General features: G+C 45.8%; 7 protein-coding genes across 7 annotated transcripts; all 7 read left to right on the top strand.

Annotated features, from left to right (window-relative positions):
- Nucleotides 1-31: 31 nt before the first annotated feature.
- On the top strand, nt 32-1871 carry AGABI2DRAFT_176384 (hypothetical protein; the record flags this gene model as incomplete). Its single annotated transcript, XM_006457719.1, has 2 exons — nt 32-983; nt 1045-1871. The coding sequence occupies 2 exons, from the start codon at nt 32-34 to the stop codon at nt 1869-1871; spliced, it is 1779 nt and encodes a 592-aa protein (XP_006457782.1).
- Nucleotides 1872-4117: 2246 nt separating this feature from the next.
- Nucleotides 4118-5293, top strand: AGABI2DRAFT_190203 (hypothetical protein). Its single transcript, XM_006457718.1, has 2 exons — nt 4118-4329; nt 4391-5293. The coding sequence occupies exons 1-2, from the start codon at nt 4131-4133 to the stop codon at nt 5218-5220; spliced, it is 1029 nt and encodes a 342-aa protein (XP_006457781.1). The 5' UTR covers nt 4118-4130; the 3' UTR covers nt 5221-5293.
- A 570-nt stretch (nt 5294-5863) lies between these two features.
- Nucleotides 5864-7265, top strand: AGABI2DRAFT_176382 (hypothetical protein; the record flags this gene model as incomplete). Its single annotated transcript, XM_006457717.1, has 5 exons — nt 5864-6198; nt 6252-6466; nt 6805-6824; nt 6879-6949; nt 7148-7265. 5 exons carry the CDS (start codon nt 5864-5866, stop codon nt 7263-7265), a joined length of 759 nt encoding a protein of 252 aa, XP_006457780.1.
- A 523-nt stretch (nt 7266-7788) lies between these two features.
- On the top strand, nt 7789-8597 carry AGABI2DRAFT_190202 (hypothetical protein). Its single transcript, XM_006457716.1, has 3 exons — nt 7789-8150; nt 8203-8413; nt 8471-8597. Exons 1-3 carry the CDS (start codon nt 7816-7818, stop codon nt 8510-8512), a joined length of 588 nt encoding a protein of 195 aa, XP_006457779.1. The 5' UTR covers nt 7789-7815; the 3' UTR covers nt 8513-8597.
- A 775-nt stretch (nt 8598-9372) lies between these two features.
- AGABI2DRAFT_133643 (hypothetical protein) lies at nt 9373-9674 on the top strand (the record flags this gene model as incomplete). The annotated part of the gene is made up of 2 exons (XM_006457715.1): nt 9373-9488; nt 9543-9674. Coding segments are annotated over 2 exons (194 nt in total), but the record flags the coding sequence as incomplete, so codon positions are not given.
- Nucleotides 9675-10747: 1073 nt separating this feature from the next.
- AGABI2DRAFT_190200 (hypothetical protein) lies at nt 10748-11594 on the top strand. Its single transcript, XM_006457714.1, has 3 exons — nt 10748-11104; nt 11156-11366; nt 11423-11594. Exons 1-3 carry the CDS (start codon nt 10770-10772, stop codon nt 11462-11464), a joined length of 588 nt encoding a protein of 195 aa, XP_006457777.1. The 5' UTR covers nt 10748-10769; the 3' UTR covers nt 11465-11594.
- A 2613-nt stretch (nt 11595-14207) lies between these two features.
- AGABI2DRAFT_190199 (hypothetical protein) lies at nt 14208-16207 on the top strand. The gene is made up of 7 exons (XM_006457713.1): nt 14208-14545; nt 14674-14781; nt 14833-14875; nt 14928-14948; nt 15011-15042; nt 15100-15243; nt 15439-16207. The coding sequence occupies exons 1-7, from the start codon at nt 14274-14276 to the stop codon at nt 15602-15604; spliced, it is 786 nt and encodes a 261-aa protein (XP_006457776.1). The 5' UTR covers nt 14208-14273; the 3' UTR covers nt 15605-16207.
- The last annotated feature ends 8381 nt before the right edge of the window (nt 16208-24588 follow it).

The following is a 24588-nucleotide window of genomic DNA, read 5'->3' as shown; positions in this document are numbered from 1 at the left end:
CCTAAGGTCTTCATCCTCATTTCACCCAAGAATGAGCTCGTCAAATGCAGGAGCGCCCACGTCCAACGCTTCGCCTCCCGGTCCTATCGACGAAAAAATCAGCAGTGACACAAAATTGATACAGTCTTCTTCCGCTCAGTCTCAGTCGTTTACACTGCCCTGGCTCCAGTGGAAAATCCGCAGGAAAACTCTAGCCTACCTCCGCTTGCTCATATTTATCATCCTCGAAGCGGGATACATCATCTTGGCTGCGGTCTGCCTCGCCAAACCTGTTCCACTCAATATCCACCTCGACCTTACCGATGCTGAAGTCGAGGGTGGTTTCACCGTCGTCTTCGTCGTTTGGCAAAGCATTGCCATCCTAATGGGAGCGTATTTTGCCGCCGATGCATTCAGTCGAGAGTGGTCGTTTCAATTAGCGCACATCGCTCCTGGCACGGCTGATAGAAATTCACTCGGAGCGATTGACAGAGTCTCCACTATGACTTCTGGGTTCATTGATCGCACATATCATCTATTGTTCCATAAATCGAGTGGCACGTTTAAACTGGCCTTCCTTGCCTCTATATCGTTGGTGGCACTTAATTCGTTGGCGTCTGGAACGATAAATGCCGCCGCCATTCTCATCGATTCACCAATCACCATTCAGATTGGTCGATTAGGAGTTAGTCATGCTACCGATGAAGGATACGACGAGTTTTTCACCGCTCAAGACCGTGCCAACCTCATCCTCCGCCTCCAATTGATTGAACATTCTCCATTCGGGTTCAATCTCAAGCCCAATATGTTGACGGCTGTTCCGAGGGTGGATTTGGAGAGTTTTAACGGGACGATTGAATACAACTCGGACGTCATCGAGTTCCACTATGACTGTCACTGGGAAGCACCACAGTTCTTCAACACTTCGGGTGATGGCGTGATTGTTTTCGCTGCTGATCAGCAGTGGTTCGGTGCTACAGTTGGAACAGGACCGATCAAGCTAGGTGAGAGGTTTTGCCTCTAAAGTGTGTCGAATAACTGTTCTTATCAATCTGCACCGAATAGGCTCCAGCATAGGCCCATTGAACCTCACGAGCTTCCCAATCATGGAGGCGGTCGGCACTTCTGCCTTCATTTTCTCTGGGGGGAATACTTCAATCCCCGTTCCCCAAACCAATCCTCCTACGCCTTTCGCTATCGATCTTGGATCCTTGCCTACTACCTTTAGTGCCTCTGGAGCTGGTCTCGACATAAGTTTCAATTCCCTATATGCACCTCTTTCTTCCGTCCTGATTTGCGATGCACACCCCGAAATCAGTGGGGGACGAATCAGTATCTCGAACAATGGCACTCTCGAAGTCATCCGTTCTGGGGAAACGCCCATCGGCAATATACCACGAAGTACAGCGAACCTGATCTTCGCGAATGTCGTTCAAGGAGCACTATTCACTGCGGCCTTCGCAACGGCCAATGCGGTGAACAACTTCGCATCGATTATGTTCATGGCCAATTCTTCGACAGTCGACTGGAATACAGCGCGTAACATTCCCCCATTAGACCTTCCGTCGATCAACAAAAACATGGACATGTTTATGCATTCGGCGGCCAAAGCCTATATCGATGGATATCGTAGAAAAGGGAAGGGTACCGTCGTGGACTACAGCTTGGATACTGTTCCTGCTATGGGTCAACAACAAATATATGCTTTGTCGACTTCAAAAAGGTTATTTATCGCAACTGTTGCGTTGATTGGGATAGCTACACTTTTGTTGCTCGCTATTTTTAAGTCGACGCAGAAAACGGAGAGGCTTCCCTTCGATTTGAATAATGTGTTTAACGCGCTGAGCGAAGAGGGAGGAACGAGCGGGTCGTTTGCTGTCCAGAACAGATAGTCACATTTGGGAGGTTTGAGATTACGACAGTGTATATTCGGCGTTTGCAAGAGTTTCTAGGTTCATATTTTATATTTTTTGGTTTGTTTTGTCGATTAGCTTTTGGATTATAACCCGGGGATAGCGCATTGTATTTATTTCATTCGAATGGACTACGGCATGACTGGGATGCATAGTTTAGCACAAGTTTCTTCGAATGAATACTACTCTAGCGAGCAAGATACTTATTGCGCAGGTCCTCTTCATCCATGTCACTGGCTGTGCTCCGCACATCGACCACGTTTTAGATGATTAACTGAGCCAACGATCGAACTCGAAATTGGAGAGATCGGGAATGTCTCCCCACCTATAGAGCTTTTGTCTCTCGGTAGTGGTGTGATAGAAATATGTGTTGTGTACAATACAGTACAGTACGCAGAGACCATCGGAATGATAGAATGGCGAAGCAACACGGGAGGGTATGAATGCATGATTTGCTGTTACGGGGGAAGAAGGATAACATGATGGACACTTGGTTCCTTCCAACACGTCGGGTTTGCGGTATAGAATGGACACCTCGGAGATACTTTGAGGATACCTTGAGGGTACACCCTGAGGCCAGGGAAACAATTCATTGCTCATCGGGGAGCCAGTAAGGGCGTGGAATGAAGGAAATGGTGATGAAAGTGAAGGTGTGCAGGTGGAAGACCTGGGCGGTTAAGGCCCTATCCCAGTAGTGAAACCAAGGAAAGCACAGTCAGGTCACCCATTAATATTATACATGCCTCCGACTACCTTTTAAGTAGGATTTGCGGGAAGGAATGGAAACAGAAGTGAGTTAAATTCGAAGCTAGAGGAATCTCAAGCGCTGCCTTGATAATGGTTAGGAAGCTCAATTGCTATGATGTGATTAATTAATTATTGGTCGATATAATATTGATCAATCACTTCACACAGTTTGCCACCATCCCGCAGAATCACCGGGCGCCCAGGATTGTTTTTATTCCGGTAGTCCCACCCATGCTGTCTTGATTTAATTTTAACTAGCTTCACTTGTCATCTGACATAGGCGAGCCATTTCCGATTGGATAGACGGTCTTCGTGCTTCGAGTTCTTTGATGAGGTTTGATGCGGGCGTCTATGCATTTTCGCATTCGGAAGCTGGCTTTCAATCACCGCTGTGTTCGGCTATAACAAGTCTAGTCTGGGAACATTGTTCTCAGGGCACCAATCCGTGTCTATCAATATTTTTGTTAATCGGCTCCTTTGATGACCATGCGTTCTACCATTTCCGTTCTTAGGGTGGATGGAAGAAATGAGTAAGAGGGTCTACCGACATGAGGTATCCGATCAACCCATTTCGGTTAGGCCGAGCGGCTATCAGACTTCGAACTTTATGCCTCCCGTCAAACTCTCGGTGATGTTTATGATGAATCCCAAGAGGCCTCAAGGAAGCATATGTTGTCCGACAGATATAGTCTGATGTTTTGAAGAATGTCCTAGGGTCTCCATCCTCATCTTCACCCGAGAATGAGCTCGTCAAATGCAGGAGTGTTCACGCCCAGCGCTTCGCCTTCCAGTCCTATCGACGAAAAAATCGGCGACGACACAAGATCAACACAGTCTTCTTCCGCCCAGTCTCAGTCACTTACACTGCCCTGGCTCCAGTGGAAAATCCGCAGAAAGACTCTAGCCTACATCCGCTTGCTCATATTCATCATCCTCGAAGCGGGATACATCATCTTGGCTGCGGTTTGCCTCGCCAAACCTGTTCCCCTCAGTATCCACCTCAACCTTACCGATGCTGAAGTCAAGGGTGGTTTCACCGTCGTCTTCGTCGTTTGGCAAAGCATTGCCATCCTAATGGGAGCGTATTTTGCCGCCGATGCATTCAGTCGAGAGTGGTCGTTTCAATTAGCGCACATCGCTCCTGGCACGGCTGATAGAAATTCACTCGGAGCGATTGACAGAGTCTCCACTATGACTTCTGGGTTCATCGATCGCACATCTCATCTATTGTTCAATAAACCGAGTGGCACGTTTAAACTGGCCTTCCTTGCATCGATATCGTTTGTAGCGCTTAGTTCGTTGGCGCCTGGAACGATAAATGCCGCCACCACTCTCATAGATTCACCAATCACCCTTCCAATTGGTCGATTACTTAGTCATGTTACCGACGATGAATTCCAAGAGGTTTTCACCGCTCAAGGCCGTGCCAACCTCATCCTCCGCCTCGAAATGATTGAACATTCTCCATTTGGGTTCAATCTCGAGCCCAACATGTTGACGGCTGTTCCGAGAGTGGATTTGGCGAGTTTCAATGGGACGATCGAATACAATTCGGATGTCGTCGAGTTCCACCACGATTGTCACTGGGAAGCACCACAGTTCTTCAACACTTCGGGTGATGGTGTGATTGTTTCCGCTGCTGATCAGCAGTGGTTCGGTGCTACAGTTGGAACAGGACAGATCAACCTAGGTGAGAGGTTTTGCCTCTAAAGTATGGAGAATAACTGTTCTTATCAATCTGCACCGTATAGGCTCCAGCGTAGGCCCATTGTCCCTCGCGAGCTTCCCAATCATGGAGGCGGTCGGCACTTCCGCCTTCATTTTCTCGGGGGGGAACACTTCAATCCCCATTCCCCAATCCAATCCTCCTACGCCTTTCGCTATCGACCTTGGATCCCTGCCTACTACCTTTAGTGCCTCTGGTGCTGGTGTCGACATAAAAACCAATTCCCTATATGCACCTCTTTCTTCCGTCCTGATTTGCGATGCACGCCCGAAAATCAGTGGTGGACGAATCAGGGTCACGAACGATGGCACCCTCAAAGTCATCCGTTCTGGGGAAACGCCAATCGGGAATATACCACGAAGTGCAGCGAATTTGATCTTCACGAATGCTTTTCAAGTAGCACTACTCGAAACTGAGGCCCTCGCAACAAGAAATGTAGTGAACAATGTCGCATCAAATATGTTCATGGCGAATTCTTCGACAGTCGACTGGAATACAGCGCGCAACATCCGTCCATTGGACCTCCCGTCTATCAACAAAAACATGGACATGTTTATGCTTTCGGCGGCCAAAGCATATATCGATGGGTATACCAAAAACGGGACGAGTCTCGTTGTGGACTTTGACTTGGATAATGTATCTGCTATGGGACAACAACAAACATATGCGTTGTCGACTTCAAAAGGGTTATTTATCGCAACTGTTGCGTTGATCGGGATAGCTACACTTTTGGTGTTCGCTATTTTCACGTCGTTGCAGAAAAGGGAGAGGCTTCCTTTCGAGTTGAATAATGTGTTTACGGCGTTGAGCGAAGAGGGTGGAACGAGAGGGTCGTTTGCTTTCCGGAACAGATAGTTACATTTGGGAGGTTTGAGATTACGACAGTGTATATTTGGCGTTTGCAGGAGTTTCTAGGTTCATATTTTATAATTTTGGTTTGTTTTGTAAATTAGCTTTTGGATTATAACACGGGGATAGCGCATTATATTGAAAACTCCTTTATTATTTCATTCGAATGAACTACGGCATGACTGGGATACATAATTCCCGGCCGGCACAAGTGTCAGTCAGAGTCATGTGCAACTAGGACGCTTGGCTTCACCAGGAATACATTTCCTCCTATTGTTCGAAATCACACGCAGGATACCCGAGTCTATGTTTGTCACGAAGTTGTCAGTAACCACCTGACCTTCCTCTTGTTACAACCAGTGGTTATATGTAACTTCGTAGCAGAGAAAACGACTGCGTAATTGTATTTCGTCAGGGAAAACACTTCTAAAGAGTACCCTGGTATATCCCTCCGAGAACCGTTATGAATCCGATGTTGCAAATCGATGCGCCTTCTGGGTGTGTCTTCTGGGAAACCCATGGGATCGTAGGTATTCATCCATGCGATGCGAGTCGTGTCCACATGGATATCATCATATCTTGAAGTATAAAAGGAAATTCTGAATGATCTTCTCAAGGTTAGAAAGACGTAGATCTCCCAACGGTAGCCATGTTCAAAGCCGGTTTCCTCGCCGTTATTCTCTCTACGCTTGCATACGCAGCACCATTCAGCTCTCGCCAATTATGTGCTGACGTCACTGTTGTCTTCGCCAGAGGCACTAACGAGATTCCACCTATTGGTCAATTTGTCGGACCACCCTTCGCGGGTGCGCTCGTAGCACAACTTGGAGGGAGGTCTTTGAATTTCGTTGGTGTGGACTATGCTGCCGTCGTAGGTGGCTTCCTGGTGGGGGGTGATCCGCAAGGTGCTCGCAACATGGCTAGTGATGTTACCTCATTTGCAAATGCATGCCCGGATACCGCTATCGTCATGTCTGGCTATAGGTTTGTCATTAGTATTTTTTACTTGAGTTACCCTGATAGGCTGGGATATACAGTCAAGGGGCCCAACTTGTGCACCTTTCCGCAAACCAGATTTCTTCTTCCGTTCAGGAAAAGGTGAAGGCCGTCGTGGTTTTCGGTGATCCAGATAATGGCGACGGCTTCCCTGGTGTATTGAATAGTCGCTCGATTACTTTTTGTGCAATTGGTGACACTATTTGTGATGGAGGCATCATTGTCTTTCCACCTCATTTTACCTATGGCCTGGTAGGTTATTGATGATGGACGTTACACTGGCACTTGGGTCTGACTTATCCTGTTAGAATGTCGGAGAAGCAGCCGCTTTCGTGGTTTCTCATCTTTGAGAGCTATCATCTCTGAACGTTATCAGGAGGTCATCAGGAGGCTTCGATTTTGACGACGTACAATATGATGTGAAATATGCATACCTGTTTAGGTTGTACCATGCCACAGAGATCTGATGGAAGTCTTGTGTTAACCGAGAACCAAGTTCGAGTTAAGAGATCGTCTACATAGACATGTGACTGCCACTTGGCACTCGATGAAACTGCTAGCGAGCTTTTGAATAGTTGTTATGGATTTTTATAGTGGAAGGAGTGAAACGCAAGGTAGGATGCCGATAAATGGTAAAAGATGGTAATCGGCTGGCTACCTGTCTCTAGCACACTGGCGCGGCTCATACCCGAATCCCGATTGATGTCACTGGGATACAGCCTATCATTATTACTCGTCAGTAAGTTCTTTGCTCACATGCTCTCGAGGCTATAACCCTGTTGCAAGAGCATGAGGAAAGAACTCACCAAACTCATACAGTGAACACGTGAAACAATTCGAAAATCGACTTACTCAGTGTTCCTAGTATCAAGCCATCCGTCGCCCCGTAAAACCACAGAACAGATGGTAAAGCTGATGATTGAACCTCATGGATAAGGATGCGGGTTGAGAGTCTTCAAAGGAGAAGATACGGACTAGAGCATAGGTGGGATGGTTGCATGTATGGCAAACAGTCGCACGCCAAGGCCATTGTCGTAGGCGAACCAATGCTATGAGGATCTTCCTCCTACCCATCAAAATCATACGCAAGGTGCCCGAGTCTATAATTGTCACGAAGTTGACAGTAACCAATCGTCGAGTTTTCGAAAAAAACGGGGTCCTCATTGCAACGGACTGTCATCGACAAAAAGAGTCGTTAAGAGTCAACTGACAGAGCTCAAAAGGGTCCGCGTAAATTCTGGTGTGAATTTCTGCTGGCCTTCCTTCGGACTGCGTTTTGGTGGCATTGCAGGAATGAGTGGTGAATGAAAGTTCAGATTAGTGCCCGTTATTCTCCAGACTTGTATAGACTTAATGAGGATATTGACTCCAAAATGGGTACGTTGGGTGCGTCTTCCGAACAGTTTTACCAACGTAAAGTTGCAACTTGATCCATCTTCTTATCAAGTGCTATTGCACCCATCTTCTGACAAACCCGTGAGATCGTAGCTATTCCTCCATGCGACGCCTGTCATCCACGTAAATATCATCGTATTTTGAAGTATAAAAGGGGTTTCAGAAAGATATCCCCAAGGCAGAAAGACATTACCTTTCGCAACAGTAACCATGTTCAAAGCCAGCTTCCTCGCCGTTGTCCTCTCGACGCTCGCATACGCAGCTCCATTGGATTCTCGTCAGTCCTGTGCTGACGTTACAGTTGTCTTCGCCAGAGGCACTAACGCTGAGCGACCTATTGGAACAACTGTTGGACCACCCTTCCGGGATGCACTCCAATCACAACTCGGAGGAAGGTCTTTGAATTTCGTCGGTGTAGATTATGCTGCCACTATTGGCGGTTTCTTGCAAGGCGGAGATCCAGAAGGCGCTCGTACCATGGCCAGAGATGTTACTTCGTTTGCAAGTTCGTGCCCGAATACTGCTATCGTCATGGCTGGTTACAGGTTTGTCATTAGTATTTCACTCCGAACTACCCTGATCAGGTGGGGAATACAGTCAGGGGGCCCAAGTCACACACCTCGCCGCAAATCAAATTTCTTCTTCCGTTCAGAATAGGGTGAATGCTGTCGTGGTTTTCGGTGATCCAGATAATGGTGACGGTTTCCCTGGCGTGTTAAATGGTCGTTCGATCACTTTCTGCGCGGATGGTGACAATATTTGTGATGGGGGTATCATCGTCCTTCCACCTCATTTTAGCTATGGTCAGGTAAGGAATCGTTATGGGACATAATACCGACACTCCGGTACTGACTTGTCCTATTAGAATGTCGGAGAGGCCGCTAGTTTCGTGGTTTCCCATCTCTGAGCGTTTGTCCAGAGATTAAAATATGTAAAATGTACATTAGAATGTCAAAAATGCACACCTGTGTAGGCTTTTCTGAACGATGGGAAACTGGTGTATTCGCAAGTTCATGTACAGTGAAGATCGTCTGACATGTGAGGCCTAGGTGACATGTTGACACGTGAATTCGTGAACTAAGTTGTTTGAGCCGCGCCTGTAGGCTAATTCCAGTTTTCCTTTGGGACTCTTGGATGGCCATGTTCTTGCGGAGATTGGTTGAGTCTGCAGTTCGATTTGAATCTTATTATTTCCAATCATATGATTAGAATCAGTCCTGTAGAAAGCTGCAAACGTATTCGCTTACTTACCTTATTTCGCTCAGAAATCAATCCCTCATGCGCCAAAACCTCCTCCGAGGCCCAGGCCGCAGATTCCCGTGTATCCCCAAGCCTCTCAACACCCTGTTCGGTTTTCGAATCGATATTCCGCCTGCACTTGCATTTATAGACCTCCAGAATGTGGCCTGGCGACAAAAAAAGATCTAATCATCCACCTCCAACCACCCCTCCTTTGCATGTTGCCAAGGCGTAGTGACCGACACAGCGTTCCATTACGTAAGTTCCGATTATTTTTTTGTTGGATACAAAGCTACTACGATTGTCAGCCATTCAAAACTGCACTTGACAAGTTGCGCATATGCACTCTCTTTGAGGGGTCCCAAATGGGATGAGACCTGGATTTCTAGCGGGAAATGAACGCCAAAAGTTATTTAGGCCGCATCCGTTGATATTGTCTTCCATTGAGACTATTTCGCTGTTAGTTTGGATTTAAAGGTGGCCTTGGGCTGTAGGGCTCGAGGCCTTGGGGCGGTGAAGATTAAATTGAAATGCAGTCGGGTAACCCAAAAAGCGTGAACTTCGACCATCTGTGTTGTCTGCGTCCAGTAGGGTTCGGGTGGGTAGAATATGGCGCTATGACGGGCGCTAAGTCGCGCATACAACTGCACTGATAGTCATATAAGAAGAAAAAAGGAGAGCTTTGCGAAAACTCGCACCTCCATGATGGATCCCGTAGAATGCTCCAAACATTTGTCGACCTCATGCTTCAAACACTCCCTCCTAATCGGTTATAGTATATCGGTGAGTTTTTGAACGCGGTTTTCAGCCGTCGAATCAATATTCCATTTATAGGCCCCCAGAATATCGTTTGAAATCGGAGAAGGATGTACCTCTACCCCGTGTCGACGTGCACCCGGTGTGTGTGGACCAGCACAATGTCCCATTGCGCAAATATGACTCGAAATGTTTTCTCATGATCGTGTCCACCTTCTTCATCTCTCAGACGTAATTCCAAATGCTTCGGAATAACACCCTTGAAGCAAAAACGATGGGATGATGCCGTTCAAGGGATTCGCGTTGACCGCAGGAGCTTGAAACCCAGATTTCAATCGAGCTTGACGCATAGCCTTCGAATCCATTTTTTCCGATGGGTGTCACGTACATCAAAAAACGTTCAGAGGGCTGGAAAGCTTCCCTACGGATGGTACCATCCAACCGGCGGAAGATTTTTCTGCACTTGGTTTGTGCGCACCACGTGCAGTGATCAGTGGTCATGCATATTGTCGCACGTCAAGGCCAGTGTTGTAGGCAAACAAGACTACCAAAGTGAAGCGAAGGTTGCCGATGGGTCGGGTGCAATTAGGGTGCAATAGACGAGTCCCGGTTTCAAACCGACGATCTTCCCTCGTATTCATCAAAATCAAATGCAAGGTGTCCGATTCTATAATTGTTACGAAGTTGTCAGTAACCAATCGTTGAATGTTTGAGAAAACAAGGTTCTCATCGCGACTGACCGTTATCAACAAAAACAGTCGTTAAGGGTCAACTGACAGAGCTCAAAAGGACCCGAGATTTCAGGTGTGAATTTCTACTGGCTTTCCTTCAGACTGCGTTTGGTGGTATTGCAAGAATGAGTGGTGAATAAAAATTCAGATTTGTGCCCGGTGTTCTCCAGAGCTGTATAGACTTAATGAGGAGATTAACTCCAAACTGAGTACACTGGTACGCTTTCCGAAAAGCTCTCTCGATGCGAAGTTGCAACTTGATCCATCTTCGTAACAATTGCTACTGCACCCGTCTTCTGGGAAAGTCGTGGGACGGTAGGTATTCTTCCATGAGCCGGATACAGTTTCCACATGAATATCATGATAACTTGAAGTATAAAAGAGCTTCAGAAAGATCTCCCAAAGACCAGAAAGACGTTACCTTTCGTATCAATAGCCATGTTCAAAGCCAGCTTCCTCGCCATTCTTCTCTCTACACTTGCATACGCAGCTCCATTGGATTCTCGTCAGGCATGTGCTGACGTTACAGTCGTCTTCGCCAGAGGTACTGGCGAAGCTCGGCCCATTGGATCCATTGTTGGGCCTCCATTCGAGGATGCGCTCCAATCACGACTCGGAGGAAGGTCTTTGAATTTCGTCGGTGTGGATTACGCTGCTACTGTTGGCGGCTTCTTGCAAGGTGGCGATCCAGAGGGTGCTCGTAACATGGCCAGAGATGTTACTTCGGTTGCAAGTTCGTGCCCGGATACCGCTATCGTCATGTCTGGTTATAGGTTTGTCATTCGTTTTCTTTACGAGCTACCCTGATAAGCTGGGGAACGCAGTCAAGGGGCCCAACTCGTGCACCTTTCCGCAAGTCAAATTTCTTCTTCCGTTCAGAATAGGGTGAACGCTGTCGTGGTTTTCGGTGATCCAGATAATGGTGACGGTTTCCCTGGCGTATTGAATGGTCGTTCGATTACATTCTGTGCGAATGGTGACAATATTTGTGATGGAGGTGTCATTATCCTTCCAGCGCATTTAAGCTATGGCTCGGTAAGAAATCAACATGGAACTGATACCGACACTTGGGTACTGACTTGCCCTGCTAGAATGCCGGACAGGCCGCTGATTTCGTGGTTTCCCGCGTCTGAACACTTGTCTGTAGATTGAGATATGGATGATGTACATTAAAACTTGAAAAATCCTTTAAGGCGTAGGTTTCTCGAAGTCACGAAACTGTGCATTCGCCAGTTGGGGTGTGCAATGGATGAAGGTCGTCCGACAGAAAGTGATGTCACATGTGACAGGGTGATGCTATAACTCTTCCTCTGCATTTTCTCGCAGAAATTTAAATTGGCCACGTCTGCGAACTCCGTTCAAACCTTTGAATGGGCAGGCAGTATAGAAAACTTCAAATGCCCTCTCTTACCTTTTTGTGCTCAGCAATCAAATTTTTATATTGCTAAACCACCAGACCTCATATTGCAGGTTCGCGCGTATCCTTGAGTCTTTGAACACCATTTTCGATTGTCAAATAGATGCTCCATCTACGCTTGCAATGGGGCAAGGTAGTAATGATCTACATCCGTCCCCTATTTCTTCATATTGCCAGAGTGTAGTTACCAAGGTCCAACACATCGCCCCATTGGGCAAATCCCGATTAAATATTTCTTTGCGTACAAAGACAATAAATTTCATTTTATTTCTGGCTGAAATATGTTTTTCATGAGCTCTATAAGCATAGCCTCTGATTACGCCTTCTCCACTAGGTGTAACACGCCGCGGGACACAGACGCTGAGTCCTCGCCGGCGGACAAGTCTTTTAACAAGGACCAGATCTCGTCGTGGATCCTAGGTGAGATGGGACCTGGATTCTTCACGATAAAAGAACGACAAAAGTCATTCAAGCCACATCGACTGATTCTGTTTTCCATTATTACGCAATCATTTGCCAGAGATTGACTGATTCCGAAATTCGTTGGAAGCTTCAAGAGATTGTGACTGTGTCTTACTTAATTCATTGCGAGCCAGATAATAGTCACCGGATAACCAAGATAAAGGTTTGCGGGCGCGTACTGTAGGCCTCGAGCTTTCGAGGCCATGAAATCAAAGTTGGAACGGTTTTTCTGTCGCATACCGTAAGACAACAGCGTGATTTAGGAGTTTGTCTAGATAAACCGGTTATCCACTGTAAACTGAATGATTCTAGCCTTCGATAGGATTATTTCCATACGTAGGACTTACCATGTTAGAATGCCGGACAGCTGAGCTTCTGGTCCTTGTGCCATATCAGCGGGGTGGAATCTGAAAGATGGATGCAGATGTGATGTCGGCATATGCAGATAGGGCTTTACGAATCATAGAAGACGAACGAGAGTAGTACATTCTCGAAAACCGACAGTTGCGGGATAGAGCCGAAGAGAGAAGTCGATATGTGGTTCGGTATAACGAATCAGACCATACGGCTTTGAGGAAGTCCTTGACCAAGGGTGAGATACCGCTGGGATCGTTTATTGAAAAAGAAGAGGTCTATGAAGCTGCGCTTCTGCCCTAGAAGTTGACAAGTAGACCAACTGGAGGAGCCCGAGATGCCCTCTATCTCCTGAGTGTCTGGGCAAAATGCCAGCAGATGAGGCGAGAACGTATCGTACGAGTAATTTACCGTGCCAAGTTTCTAGAAAGTCAAGGTGTACGAAAGTGGTAAACAATGTAATTGAGAAACGTCAGAGAAGCAGTCATACCACCACGGGAATCCGATGTAACCGATATTTGCCTCGACTGGAAAGGGTGATTAAGATAAAGATGAGGGGAATCGCGACGGTTTTATCTTCTTGCATCTCTGTACTCGAGCAGGAAAGACAATAGAGATCCTTCAAATTGGGTATATATTAATGCGTTCTTGCTTCCGTGAATCGTTACAAGACGAAAGACCCTGCCAAGGTTCGAAGATCGCCAAGATCTGACGATAGTGCGGTCAGATGAGAAGGTTCGTACTATAGACAACCAATTGAAGCTCGAAGAGAAGATTTCAAGCGCGAATCAATCGGTCTTGAGTGACCGAGGCGAGTGGTATGAGGTGATACGGGAATGCAGGAATTACTTACTGCTGAGAATGAAGTCGATGATCGCCTCCCTTGATGGCTACTCCACAATCGTTAATCTGCCTTGAGGCCAAGAATGCAACCATCAAATAGAGGGCAATGCGCTGTTCACTGAACGGGGTGTTACACCCGCACTAGTGACGCGCTGCGCTGCTTAAGAATTGCTCGAATTGCAACGAGTAGCGAAGATGGAAGGTGTGACTGCCACTGGCGCGGTTCGGCGCTGGTTCAAAACTGCAGACCACGGTGACCCGGAGAAGAATACTGATTTGGACAGTGTTGGGCCCTACATCGACAGCACAGTGTCCCTAACAGTGATGGGTCGCCCATATTGAAATATTGAGATTGACCGATAATCGAATATCGGCTACAGATATCAGGTTTTCCAGCAGAAGAATAATAACATGCGATGGAAACAGTATCTCTGATGAGAACGTCCATACCCTCGGCAACGGCTGGATATTTAAGGGCCCAGAGATGTTCCTGCCGCGAGCTCAGGCAGGACAAAGTTGGCGTAAGGGGAAAGTCTACAAGGGGCCTATCAATCAAAACTTGGACAATTTGATAGAAAGCTGATACCATATTAGACAGCTCGTATACACTGGAAAGCCGAGGTACTAACAGACAACGCGTAAAAGCCATCTTTATATTATGATCATCTACGTGGAGGAGTCTCCACCGATTTCTATGACTGGGGCTAGTTCGTCGTTTGATCTCCCTGAAAACAGAATATCGATGACAGAGGAAACATGAAGAGCTTCGTGACCAACAGGTCCAAACAAAGACCCTCTGACACTTTTGCGTGTTGAAAACGCAAGACCCCGAGGACTTCAATTGTCCGATAACTCTCATTTTCTGGATGCCAAAGATGTCCCAACATATCCAGCATCACCATCCCCAGCAACCTCAATATGTCCACTACACCGGCCCCCCAGGCTCTCAGCTCACCGTCGCTCCCCAGGACACCACAAGGCAACCTCCACAGCCGCCAGCTCAGCAGCAGCCGCAACAGCCGACTACCACCGCCAATGCCGTTGCTGGCCCGAGTACAAGTGCCCCAACCACTCCTTTGGTAGCTACAGGCGATTGGACAAAAGATCTTGTCCATTTGGCCAAGACCGCAGAACTAAAGTAGGTGTCTAGTACAAATTATCTAGCCATCTTCGCTGTCACCCCGTTTCTATTCTTGTGCCAAATCTAACTGGATAACGATATCTGTGATATTTCTTTGAAATGTTGTCTCATCACTTATCCTCTAGAAAACATGCGTTGTCGCTTCAATTACACACGGCACATATCTTATCGGCACACGCTACACTTGACTCCAAGAGCAAGGCGATACAAGACATCCGCGAACAGAAGAACAAGTACGTGTCAAGTATCCTTTTTTCTGATTACTGTTGAACAATTCCCTTCAGGTTGGATAGCGAAAGGACGCGTCTTTTAAATGCCTTGAGAGAGGTAACACTTTTTCTCACTACCTGAGAGTATTGACTGAGTTCGCATGACATAGATAAATGAAGATCGGGACAAGGTGGCTCTTATCGGCTCTCCCTTCTCCAGTAATCAGATTGCTCAGTTATATTTATAATATAGGCTGACATCATGGAGGTCTCCCTCGAGAAAGAGTAAGCTTAGCATCTTTTTATTTTCGGCTTCCCTTCGTTTTGACGAAACCTTTACAGATGTATCGATCTTCGTACCAAAATCACCCAACTTACTGATGGTGATTATGGTGTCGCCAAGCGCGACGTTGATAAACTACGGCAAGAACTTGGCCAGCCGCCATTACCTAGCCTCCAGGAGACACTAGAAGAAAAAACTGCACAGTGAGTCAGGTTATGTTTGCAAAGACCAGATGTGCTAGCCACTCTTCTGCCCTACTTCTTTTCTTGTCCTCTTTCGTTCACTTTACCCCCGATTATAACTATTTTCGAGTACGAGCCTAGACAATATGAGATCCGAAATTTGGCTCAATTCCCGTGTGGCCGTTGCAGCTGTCTTACTGATACAACTCGTTTTAGATACCTAAACGAGCGGCGTTTAAATGGTAATGATGATCAGCCGACACCTAGTCCATTAAAGCGCCCAGCTACGGAACAGCCGGAAAGTCCAGTAGTCACTGGTAAACGACCGCGCGGTCGTCCTAAAGGGAGCAAGAACAAGGCAAAATCAGCCGAAGCGGCTTGAATGGTCTTTGGTTTCCTTTATGGATTCAGCAGTGGTTTAATGTCGTGCTACACGTTGTTGAGAAAAGTTGACGTTTGGGAATGAGGGCGGCTCTATAACTGTCAACACGGTCATGAATCGGCAAGATATGAAAGTACCTGATCGTAGGTAAAGACGATGAGCATGTGGAGCGTGCATAGGATGGTTGGATTGTCTTATTGGGAACTTGTTTTCGCAGACCTAGCATATAAGTGCAAGAAGAAGTCTTTTATCGATTGACCCCTGAACACGAGATTCAGACTACCCATCCCGCGGCGCGGTTCATTGTGCCTTCGGCCATCGGACATTTCTTATTCCAATTCATCGACTTATTCCAACTCGGGACATCACCACTTTTTCATTCACCTTGTGATGGCGTAAGCCTTCTTGGACTTCACAAAAACTTGTTCTCCCACCAACAGGAGTGGCAGAACGCGCTGCGGCGCGACCTAAATAGCACGCTGTTCTTCGTTTTGCTGAGTTGCATCCTATCTTTGTTTTACTTTGTGCCTTGTATCAGTCATTAATCAAGCTTTGTATGTAGGTCGATATACTCTTATTTAACTTTGCTCTCGTGTTTGCTCAGCCTCACCCATGTGCCTTTTAATCGTGAAGGATGCGGAAATACGTTCAGGTCCCGTCACATTCATACATTCAACAAGAAAACTTAACACCTGATGTGCATTTTGAAGAAGGGACTATCGAGATGATGAGAACAAGCTTATGGTAATGACTGGGTTGAGTTCACTCCCGAACCAGGCCCGGAATTTCGTCTACTACTCATTATCAAATCAATGACAATCCTTGGTCGGTGCGTGCTCGATAAGCATACAGTTGCTATGCTTCACGAGTGGTATCCCGAAGCGCCCGGGATTGCAGTGTCTGTAATGAAGAAGGCTGACCACTGCCTCATAATCGTATGTCGACATTCTAATCATGATTAGCTTTGTGCACCAATGAAAACCTTATCGGCGTTTGCGCAATGGAGCTTCATGCTGGTCACTATACGTTGGCTGCATTCCTCTACTGCCAAGCGACATTATAAAGGGCTTAGAACGCAAGGATAGATGGGACATCGATTTGGCGATCGAACAAGGTGGTAAGATAGTTTTTTGAAAGTTTTCATAGAAACTCATGATGAATGTTCAAAGAAAACGACTAGTACCCAGTAGTCACAGATCAGAGACTCCTGCAAACGACCACGGAGTCGTCCTTTGAGAAGCTAAAGTAATCGAATTGGCGCGGCTTGCGACCTTCCTTGTCGTTGTTTTGAATCCACTTTCCGATTTAATGACAATGGTTTAGTGATGAATTTTGATCAAGTGAGAGTATTTTGCCTTTTCTCTCGTTCTCCATTTGATTTCATTTTCACCGCTGGAATCGTAGAAAAGTGGCGCATTGATAGCCTACTACAGGTAGAATTCAGTCAGCCACCATTATCTAATCTTCGAGCTTCAAGCGAACATATGTTCTATTGGAACGACCGTTTTTCGCGGCTTGCATTTGCTCCACATCTCGAGTCATCTTTACGCCCCAAACTGTTTGCGGCTCGTTTATTATCATTGGTTCTGGATGGCTGTCAAACCAGCCACAGATAAGCGACACCGGGGGGAGCAAGAACAAATCAGAATTTGCCAATGTGACTTCACACATGCCTTTAAACCCCTATCTTGGTTTTTAATTCACCGGCGGTGGTCTCATTTCACAACTACAGATCACTGGGAGAAAGTAGAGGCTTGAGAGTAAGAGTAACTTTAAGTGTCTACGCGACCATAGTGGAGGAAAGATTCCCGATCGTAGCCCAGCAAAATTAATACGAGGAATGCGTGGCAGGGGAGGCTTTAGCTTCTGTCTGTGAACTTCGCATAGGCCAGCAGATCGGAACGGGAGAAAGCTTATCACCAATAACTCCTGAGTGCTGAGCTTGGGACATTATCGATACACAAAGCTCCAAATACCGAGGTCGACTCTGGTTTCTTCGTGTCGGCTATCGGGTTAAACTTCTCAATCAGTTCTGAAGACTATTAATGGACTCAGAGCAACATGCACCAATACATCCTTCCTCATCTTTTAATCGCATAAGGTTTCTTCGACCCTTCTTCGACCTCTAAAACCTCTTGTTCAGGGCCCACCAACAGGAGCGGTTTATCCATCACTAGCGTAACTCAATTGACACAGTTACCCTTTGGTCCCCTGAGTTTCTTCGTGCCAACGATCACAATGATGCGCAGTCTGCCATACCCATTCTTATTTGATTTTGACTTTTGAGGTGCCTTTGAATGGCATGCTACTTTGACTACTTCACGTTCCGCCGGAATCGTCCGTATGCCGGTTTCCTTGCAGTAACGTGAAGGTAAGAAAAAAAATTGCATCGCGCTCGCAGACTCGAGGGAAAGCTGAGTCTTACTACGTGACACAAGTTGCATGTGAGTTGAAGCATTGAGCTGATATGTTTGCTTGATTTCACATGGAGGACGCGTTCAGTGAACTCGTCTTATTACGCTTAGTACCTGTAAAGGGAACGCGTTTAGTCAATAGACTTTGAAAAACAACGTGTACTTGAAGATCTAAGGCCAAGATTATTTTACCTCCCCATCAAGTTCGTTCAACATTTCTGACAAGTTAAATTCGCCTGCATGCGAAGCGTCATTCGACTAAACCCGAACCCATCTGATTCGGAAGGCGCGTCACGCAAACCAGATATAAAGGAGCGGGGGAAGTTGGATCTCTTTTCCCACAAAGGCTTTGACGATGGGGTCGGACTTGCTTCTTCCTGCATGCGCGCTGTGACAGATTTACCTCCCCGAGCTCCCCACTAAAGAGGATCTGATCTCCTGGGATGTGCAATTTATTACGACATCCCGTCGACTGTCGACTAATGACGTCTGTTGATCAGTCACGGTGTCCATCAAAAACCGAGCTTCCGCTTCGCTCCATGCTTCCACTTTGAGTAGAGAAGATCCCTTTTGAAAGCTGGATTGACAAGGAAAAGGGTGGCTCGAGATCCACGCCCGACGTGCTTTGCCTTGATTGGGCACTGGAAGGGAAGGGTGGACTGACGGAAGACAGCTTGAAGACACGAAGAGTCTTTATTTCGAATTTTTACTTTGGACAGGTGGCTTTAGATCCAGTGACATGCATTGAATCTTACACCAGATTTCGCGTTGACAAAGTGGAACCATACGGTCCTTTCGGACGCCAGAAAAGCAAATTTCAATTCTTCTATGAGCAACAGGCCGTGATTAATACAGAGATCTATGAGTTCCGCTCATATTAGGATCTCGGGTAGAGCGGTAAGAATGTCATACATTAATCAAAAGTTACTAATTTGACGCTCGTCAAGTCTTCTACGATGCATAAGCATGTGGTTTGAGATTTTATTCATTGCCACTAGCGTACCCTGGATCTGAAGAAGACCGTGACTGCTTTCTAGACAGTCTTCGACATCTGGCATATAGAGGGTTTTTAAAACGGACTACCGTAGGTGAAACTTGAGTTCGACTCGTCGAACCGGCTGTCAAAGCGACTCAAAAGTGAGCCGGATCTCATGCTTGGCATGCACTACTGTCCAGTGTTCATTGTGAAATACCCTTCTTATAAGTACCGCTGCCATACTATTCAATATATCACCGATAAAATCCGAACGGAACGCGAACGTCCGAACCGTATGTTCAGTTGAAGTGACCCTGTCCAAAGAATTTTCACGCAAAATAGAATCGGTTCCGTTTAAATCCGATTCGCCTCGTTCAACACGAAATAACCCTGAATACTCGAACCTCGTCTCTGATGTATATACGATAATGTCTATGTATAAGCACAGCCTAGGCAAGTTGAGAAGGCGGGCATGTTCGGATAAATAATTTGCTTATAGTTAACACCGCGACCCTGAAATTTGAAATCTGATGAAATCAATGAATCGGCCCTGGAAAAGGGATACGGACTCACAAATTTATCGGCAGCTTTTTGACACTTCCCGGCCCTATCCCGAAGCTCTAATGGATCGCCTTTTCCCCTAACAGATTAACCCTCAGCGTCAATTTCGGACACCTGAATTATTCCCTTTTGCAGCATATACTATCTGACCCATACAACATCAACCAACCAACCAAAAAAAAACTCTGTTCCGATTCGTTATTTGTCTTGCTGTCACTGTTGAATTGAATTGAATTCGATAGAAAACGATAAGATTCTCCCCGGTTTACCTGTGGTGCATTATCAATGACCTCGGTATCTATATTGTAGTCATGCTGGAAGAATACCACAACGTTCTATTGTCAATCTTCTAGAAACAAAAAGGTATGCATACTGTTGATGATTGAGGAAGAGAAAAGAACACACCCAAGTCGAAATTTTTGATTAAACCAGTGACTGATCCGCGATTGTCATAACGCTTTCTAGGCAGTTCGACGCCAAACCGGGTTGATTTCGAGGTGACACCGTCAAGTTTACTCTTTCACAGGCACAACCCCCTCAGATCCGCCAACCAACGGGTGAATCTTCACTATACGTTCAGCTAACGTACGAACCAAGGAGCTTGTACACGTTCGCCTTCAAAGTTGAACGAACTTCTGAATGCTGGCTTTGCCCATGTCAGACCGTCAAGTTCGGGGTTAAGGGCGTGTACGAGATGCTTTGAGGTCAAGATAGGACTCTCTCTATACTAGTCCTAGCGTTGACACCTGGAATACGCATTGTCAATGCATCAAATGATCCCGTCTGGTACTTCTTTCTGTTCATCAGAAATCACTGAATGTGCGGGTGTATTAAACAGTGGTTAATCACCTCAAAGCTCGTTCTTGCATTATCTTGTCGTGGTAGACGTTCCATAGAAAACGTCCTTTACTGATAGGAAACTTGCAGGAGGAAATCCATCTCAAAACTGATTGACACCAGCGATACCGATATTACATCCTCAAGGCTCAAACCCTTAGGGAAAATTTTCATAACGAAAAAAAAGTGTTTACACACCAAGAATAGATACACCTTCGCACACACACATTAGTTTGATACGTAAAATGCATGCGTGTAAACATCGAGTTGACCCGCGAAGTAGACATAGGAGAAATCGCCATGCCTCTGGTGGGATTATACTGATTTCGGTTACCCAAAGGCACCGAGTGAACGTGGAAAACTTTCGGCAGAATCCACTATATCGAAAAGGGCACTCGAGTCAAATTTCAGGGACTTTTTTGAGAGTCATGGCTCCCTAGGTACGCAGTCGCGAATTGATCTTCAGGTCTCGCCTATGTTATGATAATTACACCCTGAAATCCTTCATCAATTATAGTCGATCAGCCATTAGGCAATAGGTTTCTAGCGTTAGAACATACCCATTACCCAAAGGAAGACTATTGACTACCACGACAATCGCGCGTAAGCAATCGTTTTCTCCAAACTATTCCCGCTGATCTAGGTAAAAGAACTTCAACAAACCACTTGCCACAAGCCACCAGCTGGGCAAACCGAGTCAAGGGAAGTTGTGTCTCTGTGACAATCCCGCACCACGCCACATTTTCTTTGCACGGGTACCTTTTTTTCTCTTTGTCTTTGTTCTCTCCGATACTATACTTAGATAAGATTAGCGTCGCTTATGGAATAACTCCATGGAGAGAAGAATTCTGAGAGTTTTCCATTTTTGGATAGACGCTCGCCCGGGGGAGGCGAAATTTCAAGAAGAGTACGGATCCGGTTACTTCTCGGTCCTTATATAAGTATAATGGAACTGGTGAAAGGAAGATTCGTTTTTCATTGAACCAGAATATGCCCTAGTGCAACCATCAAGAGAAACACACAATTCGAAGAATGAAGTTTCAAACCGATCCAGTGGTGCACATGAGAAAACTTGGGGAGCCTTGCTAGCCGTCGTTTAAGATGATAACCCATAAAGAGGATCAAGTACCTGGGGACGTTAAGACACGGAGTAAAAAAGATCGGTTAAAAACGTTTTTTCTTCTCGCAAGTGTGATCGATGAAAATCCTAAGCGAAAACATCTGACATTTGAGTAACATGTTGGCATACCATTCCGAACTGTTATCAATGAACAATGAGATGGAATAAGATGAGCGTGTTCCACGAACCACTCCTTTGCTCCAATTAGTAGTAGTAGCGGCACGAATATACCACGACACCATGTGTTTTCATTCTTTTGCGTAAAGTGTAATGAGACAGAGAGAACCGAAGAGTTGAGCGAGGAGAGTAGGAAGTATCCGGGGAGCAACTCTTGTCAGTGCTTTAGGGAGCGCAGCAGGGCGTGGAAGAGAATTAACCAATCTCGACAAATTTGGAAGGACCCTATAATCGACTCCCGCGATCGAGCGGCAGCTCCCTCGTTCCACAAAGCATAAGCAGAGAGTAGTTTGGGGCCCGAGGCAGAGACGCGTACATTTTGAGGGAGGGGGGGAGAGTCACGCCACGAATTAGGTAAAGAACCTTGAGTTGAAGAATGGAGGAAACCAAGCCACCAATACATTCTTCTTGGAGTTTCTACTAGATTGAGACCGGCACAGCCTGAGAGAGAAGAACTCGTAGAACCCTTTTTCGAGGAAACTGTCAGCTAGAGAGCCCAAGGTTCGAAAGATGTTGTGTGTGTGTGAAGATCAGTCTTGTAAATGGCAAGTGTGTACTTGTGGAGTCGCGCTGTCCATCGTCGCTGTACAAAAGCTTGAATTTAACTCAGGGTCATCGTGATTGAGAGGAGCACAGCACTCCTTCGGCCAGAATCGCAATGAAGATAAACACGGCATAAGTTCGTCCACCGCATCCCACCGAAATACGACCGTTCGAAACCCCAGAGTTTTGCTTTTGCTCGAGTTACTCTGCTAGGGTTAAGACCTTGTTTTGACGATCGTAGACATTTATCCGAAGGAGAAAGAGAAATGAGTTCGTTCAGGAGGTTCCTTTTAATGTGTTTCTTGACAGAGGCTTTTTGAGAAGAATGTGGGCAAAGCGGCGATCAAATCTACCTGAGGGCGTTACTGTGGTGAGAAAAAAAAAAAAGGTTCCGGCGTATATATATGCAAGAATCTATACTTATACCAGTGAGCAAGTTAGGTCTCGTTCCTTTTTTTGCCGATGCAAGATGAACCTCCTTGAGTCAATATCAACATATCGGCAAAAAGTGGATTCGGAGCAGTTTTTTCAAGTTCGAACTGGTATTGATGGAAGGTATTTTAGAATGTACATAACATAGATTTCGTCAGCAAATGCAGTGTTTTTAGGGGGTTAGTGGGTACCTTACCTTCATATTACTGAATTGAAGTGGCCTTGTCACGCCCCCCCAAGTTGGAATGAGGATTCTCCGAGAAACCAAAACCAAAACCCCGAATACGGGCCTTACCCGCGGCGTCTGAAAGTGGGATGGGGGGTTGTTATAAGAATGTATTAAGGATTAAACAGTGGGTTGATAGCGGCGCCTAGGACTTTATCGACACGATCATTCCTCGGTGTCCAAATGGCTCTATGTGGCAACTACTATATATCAATCAACGTCCACTTGCATTTTTCCCTCGGAATTCCAGAGAAACCCATTTGACTGAGTTTGTTTTATTTGGGGTTATTGGAGGCAATTCAGGGAAACAACCAAGCTTAGAAAAGCTTTTTAAAAGTGTGTACGTTCGATAATATATAATAATTAAGAAAACGGAAGTTTGGTTGTCGATATCAAGTTTTGCTAATTTGCACCAATGTAACAAAATTCTTAATTAAACTCACTTTCGTGCTTACACAACCGAAAATTCAATATCACGATCAACTTAGACTGCTCTTTAGAACTGCTCCGGAATGAAGTTTTCTCGAAAAGATCCGTGTGTAAAACTCGGTTCGTAAAGAAAAAATAAAAAACAGCCAAGCAATTGAAGAAGTTCTGTTGTGGTAGCTATCCGAGTCAAAAAATGCCACGAAAATCCATCAATCTCCGTTATCACCTTCTCATCAGGACCACACACAAGATCAATTTCCGTAGTTTTTTCTTAGTCAGGCAAGGCACAAACGATATGTTAGCTGCTCCGCGAAAGTCAAGTTAGCTACTTGTAAACTTGTATGACTAGTGGTGATGGTCGTAGGGTTACTCTTACTTATGATAATTTGCTCTTCTCACGCAGTTCGGTGAGAGAACTCACTCATGAGAGAAAAACACGTGTAGGAGCTATGAGATTGTCTCGTATACTTGTGAATCCTGGAGCAAAATAAAATCACAAGGGTTTCTGAAGAAATTAAATTTCCCGCGCCGGCGATGCGGAGTTTTCTCTCTAGGGAGAGACATTGACATGTCTTTATGCGTTACATACCATTGAAAGCGTGTACGTGATAAATTGCTAGTTATCAGATGGGAGAGAGCAAGGATCAAAAAAACGTCCTCCATCTCATCCACATATCTCCCACACCCAAAATCCGAAAAATGTATGATTAATGAAAAGAGAGACATTTCAGGACTTTAAACTGGCGTTTGGGGTGTGTGAAAGTGATAATCATGATGACGATGATTGATGCCACCGTTGTGGGGCTTAACGCCACTACGTAGTTGGTTGCATCATCGGGGGGTAGTAGCTAATACAGGATCCTTCCTACTTTATCTCATGCGCTGATTATACTTTTTATCTTTGTGATCATCGTTTAGTAGAATCAAATCGGTGGGGGTGTTAATCGTATCATTCGAAAGGAACATCAGGTCTCAATTTGGTTTTGAGTACTTATAAGCCCCTGTATATCTGATAATACCTGGTTGTATGAACTTCCTTCTCGTCTGGATGATGTGCGTCATCCCGGGACTCGGACTTGAAAGGGACTTGGCGGAAGTTGGTTGGCTTTGATGTTTGTCATTTTTTTCCCTGCGTACAAACGAAGGTAATATCCACCAAACTTGGACACTAGATGAAATCATACTCTACTATACAAAGTATTCTGCGCCATTTTCCTTTTCCATGTCTCATGTGTACACACATGTGTTACATGCCTTGCAATGTACAAT

This window comes from Agaricus bisporus (genome assembly GCF_000300575.1).
Source record: "Agaricus bisporus var. bisporus H97 unplaced genomic scaffold AGABI2scaffold_2, whole genome shotgun sequence".
NCBI lineage: Eukaryota > Fungi > Basidiomycota > Agaricomycetes > Agaricales > Agaricaceae > Agaricus > Agaricus bisporus.
This window is presented reverse-complemented; position numbering and strand designations above follow the sequence as displayed.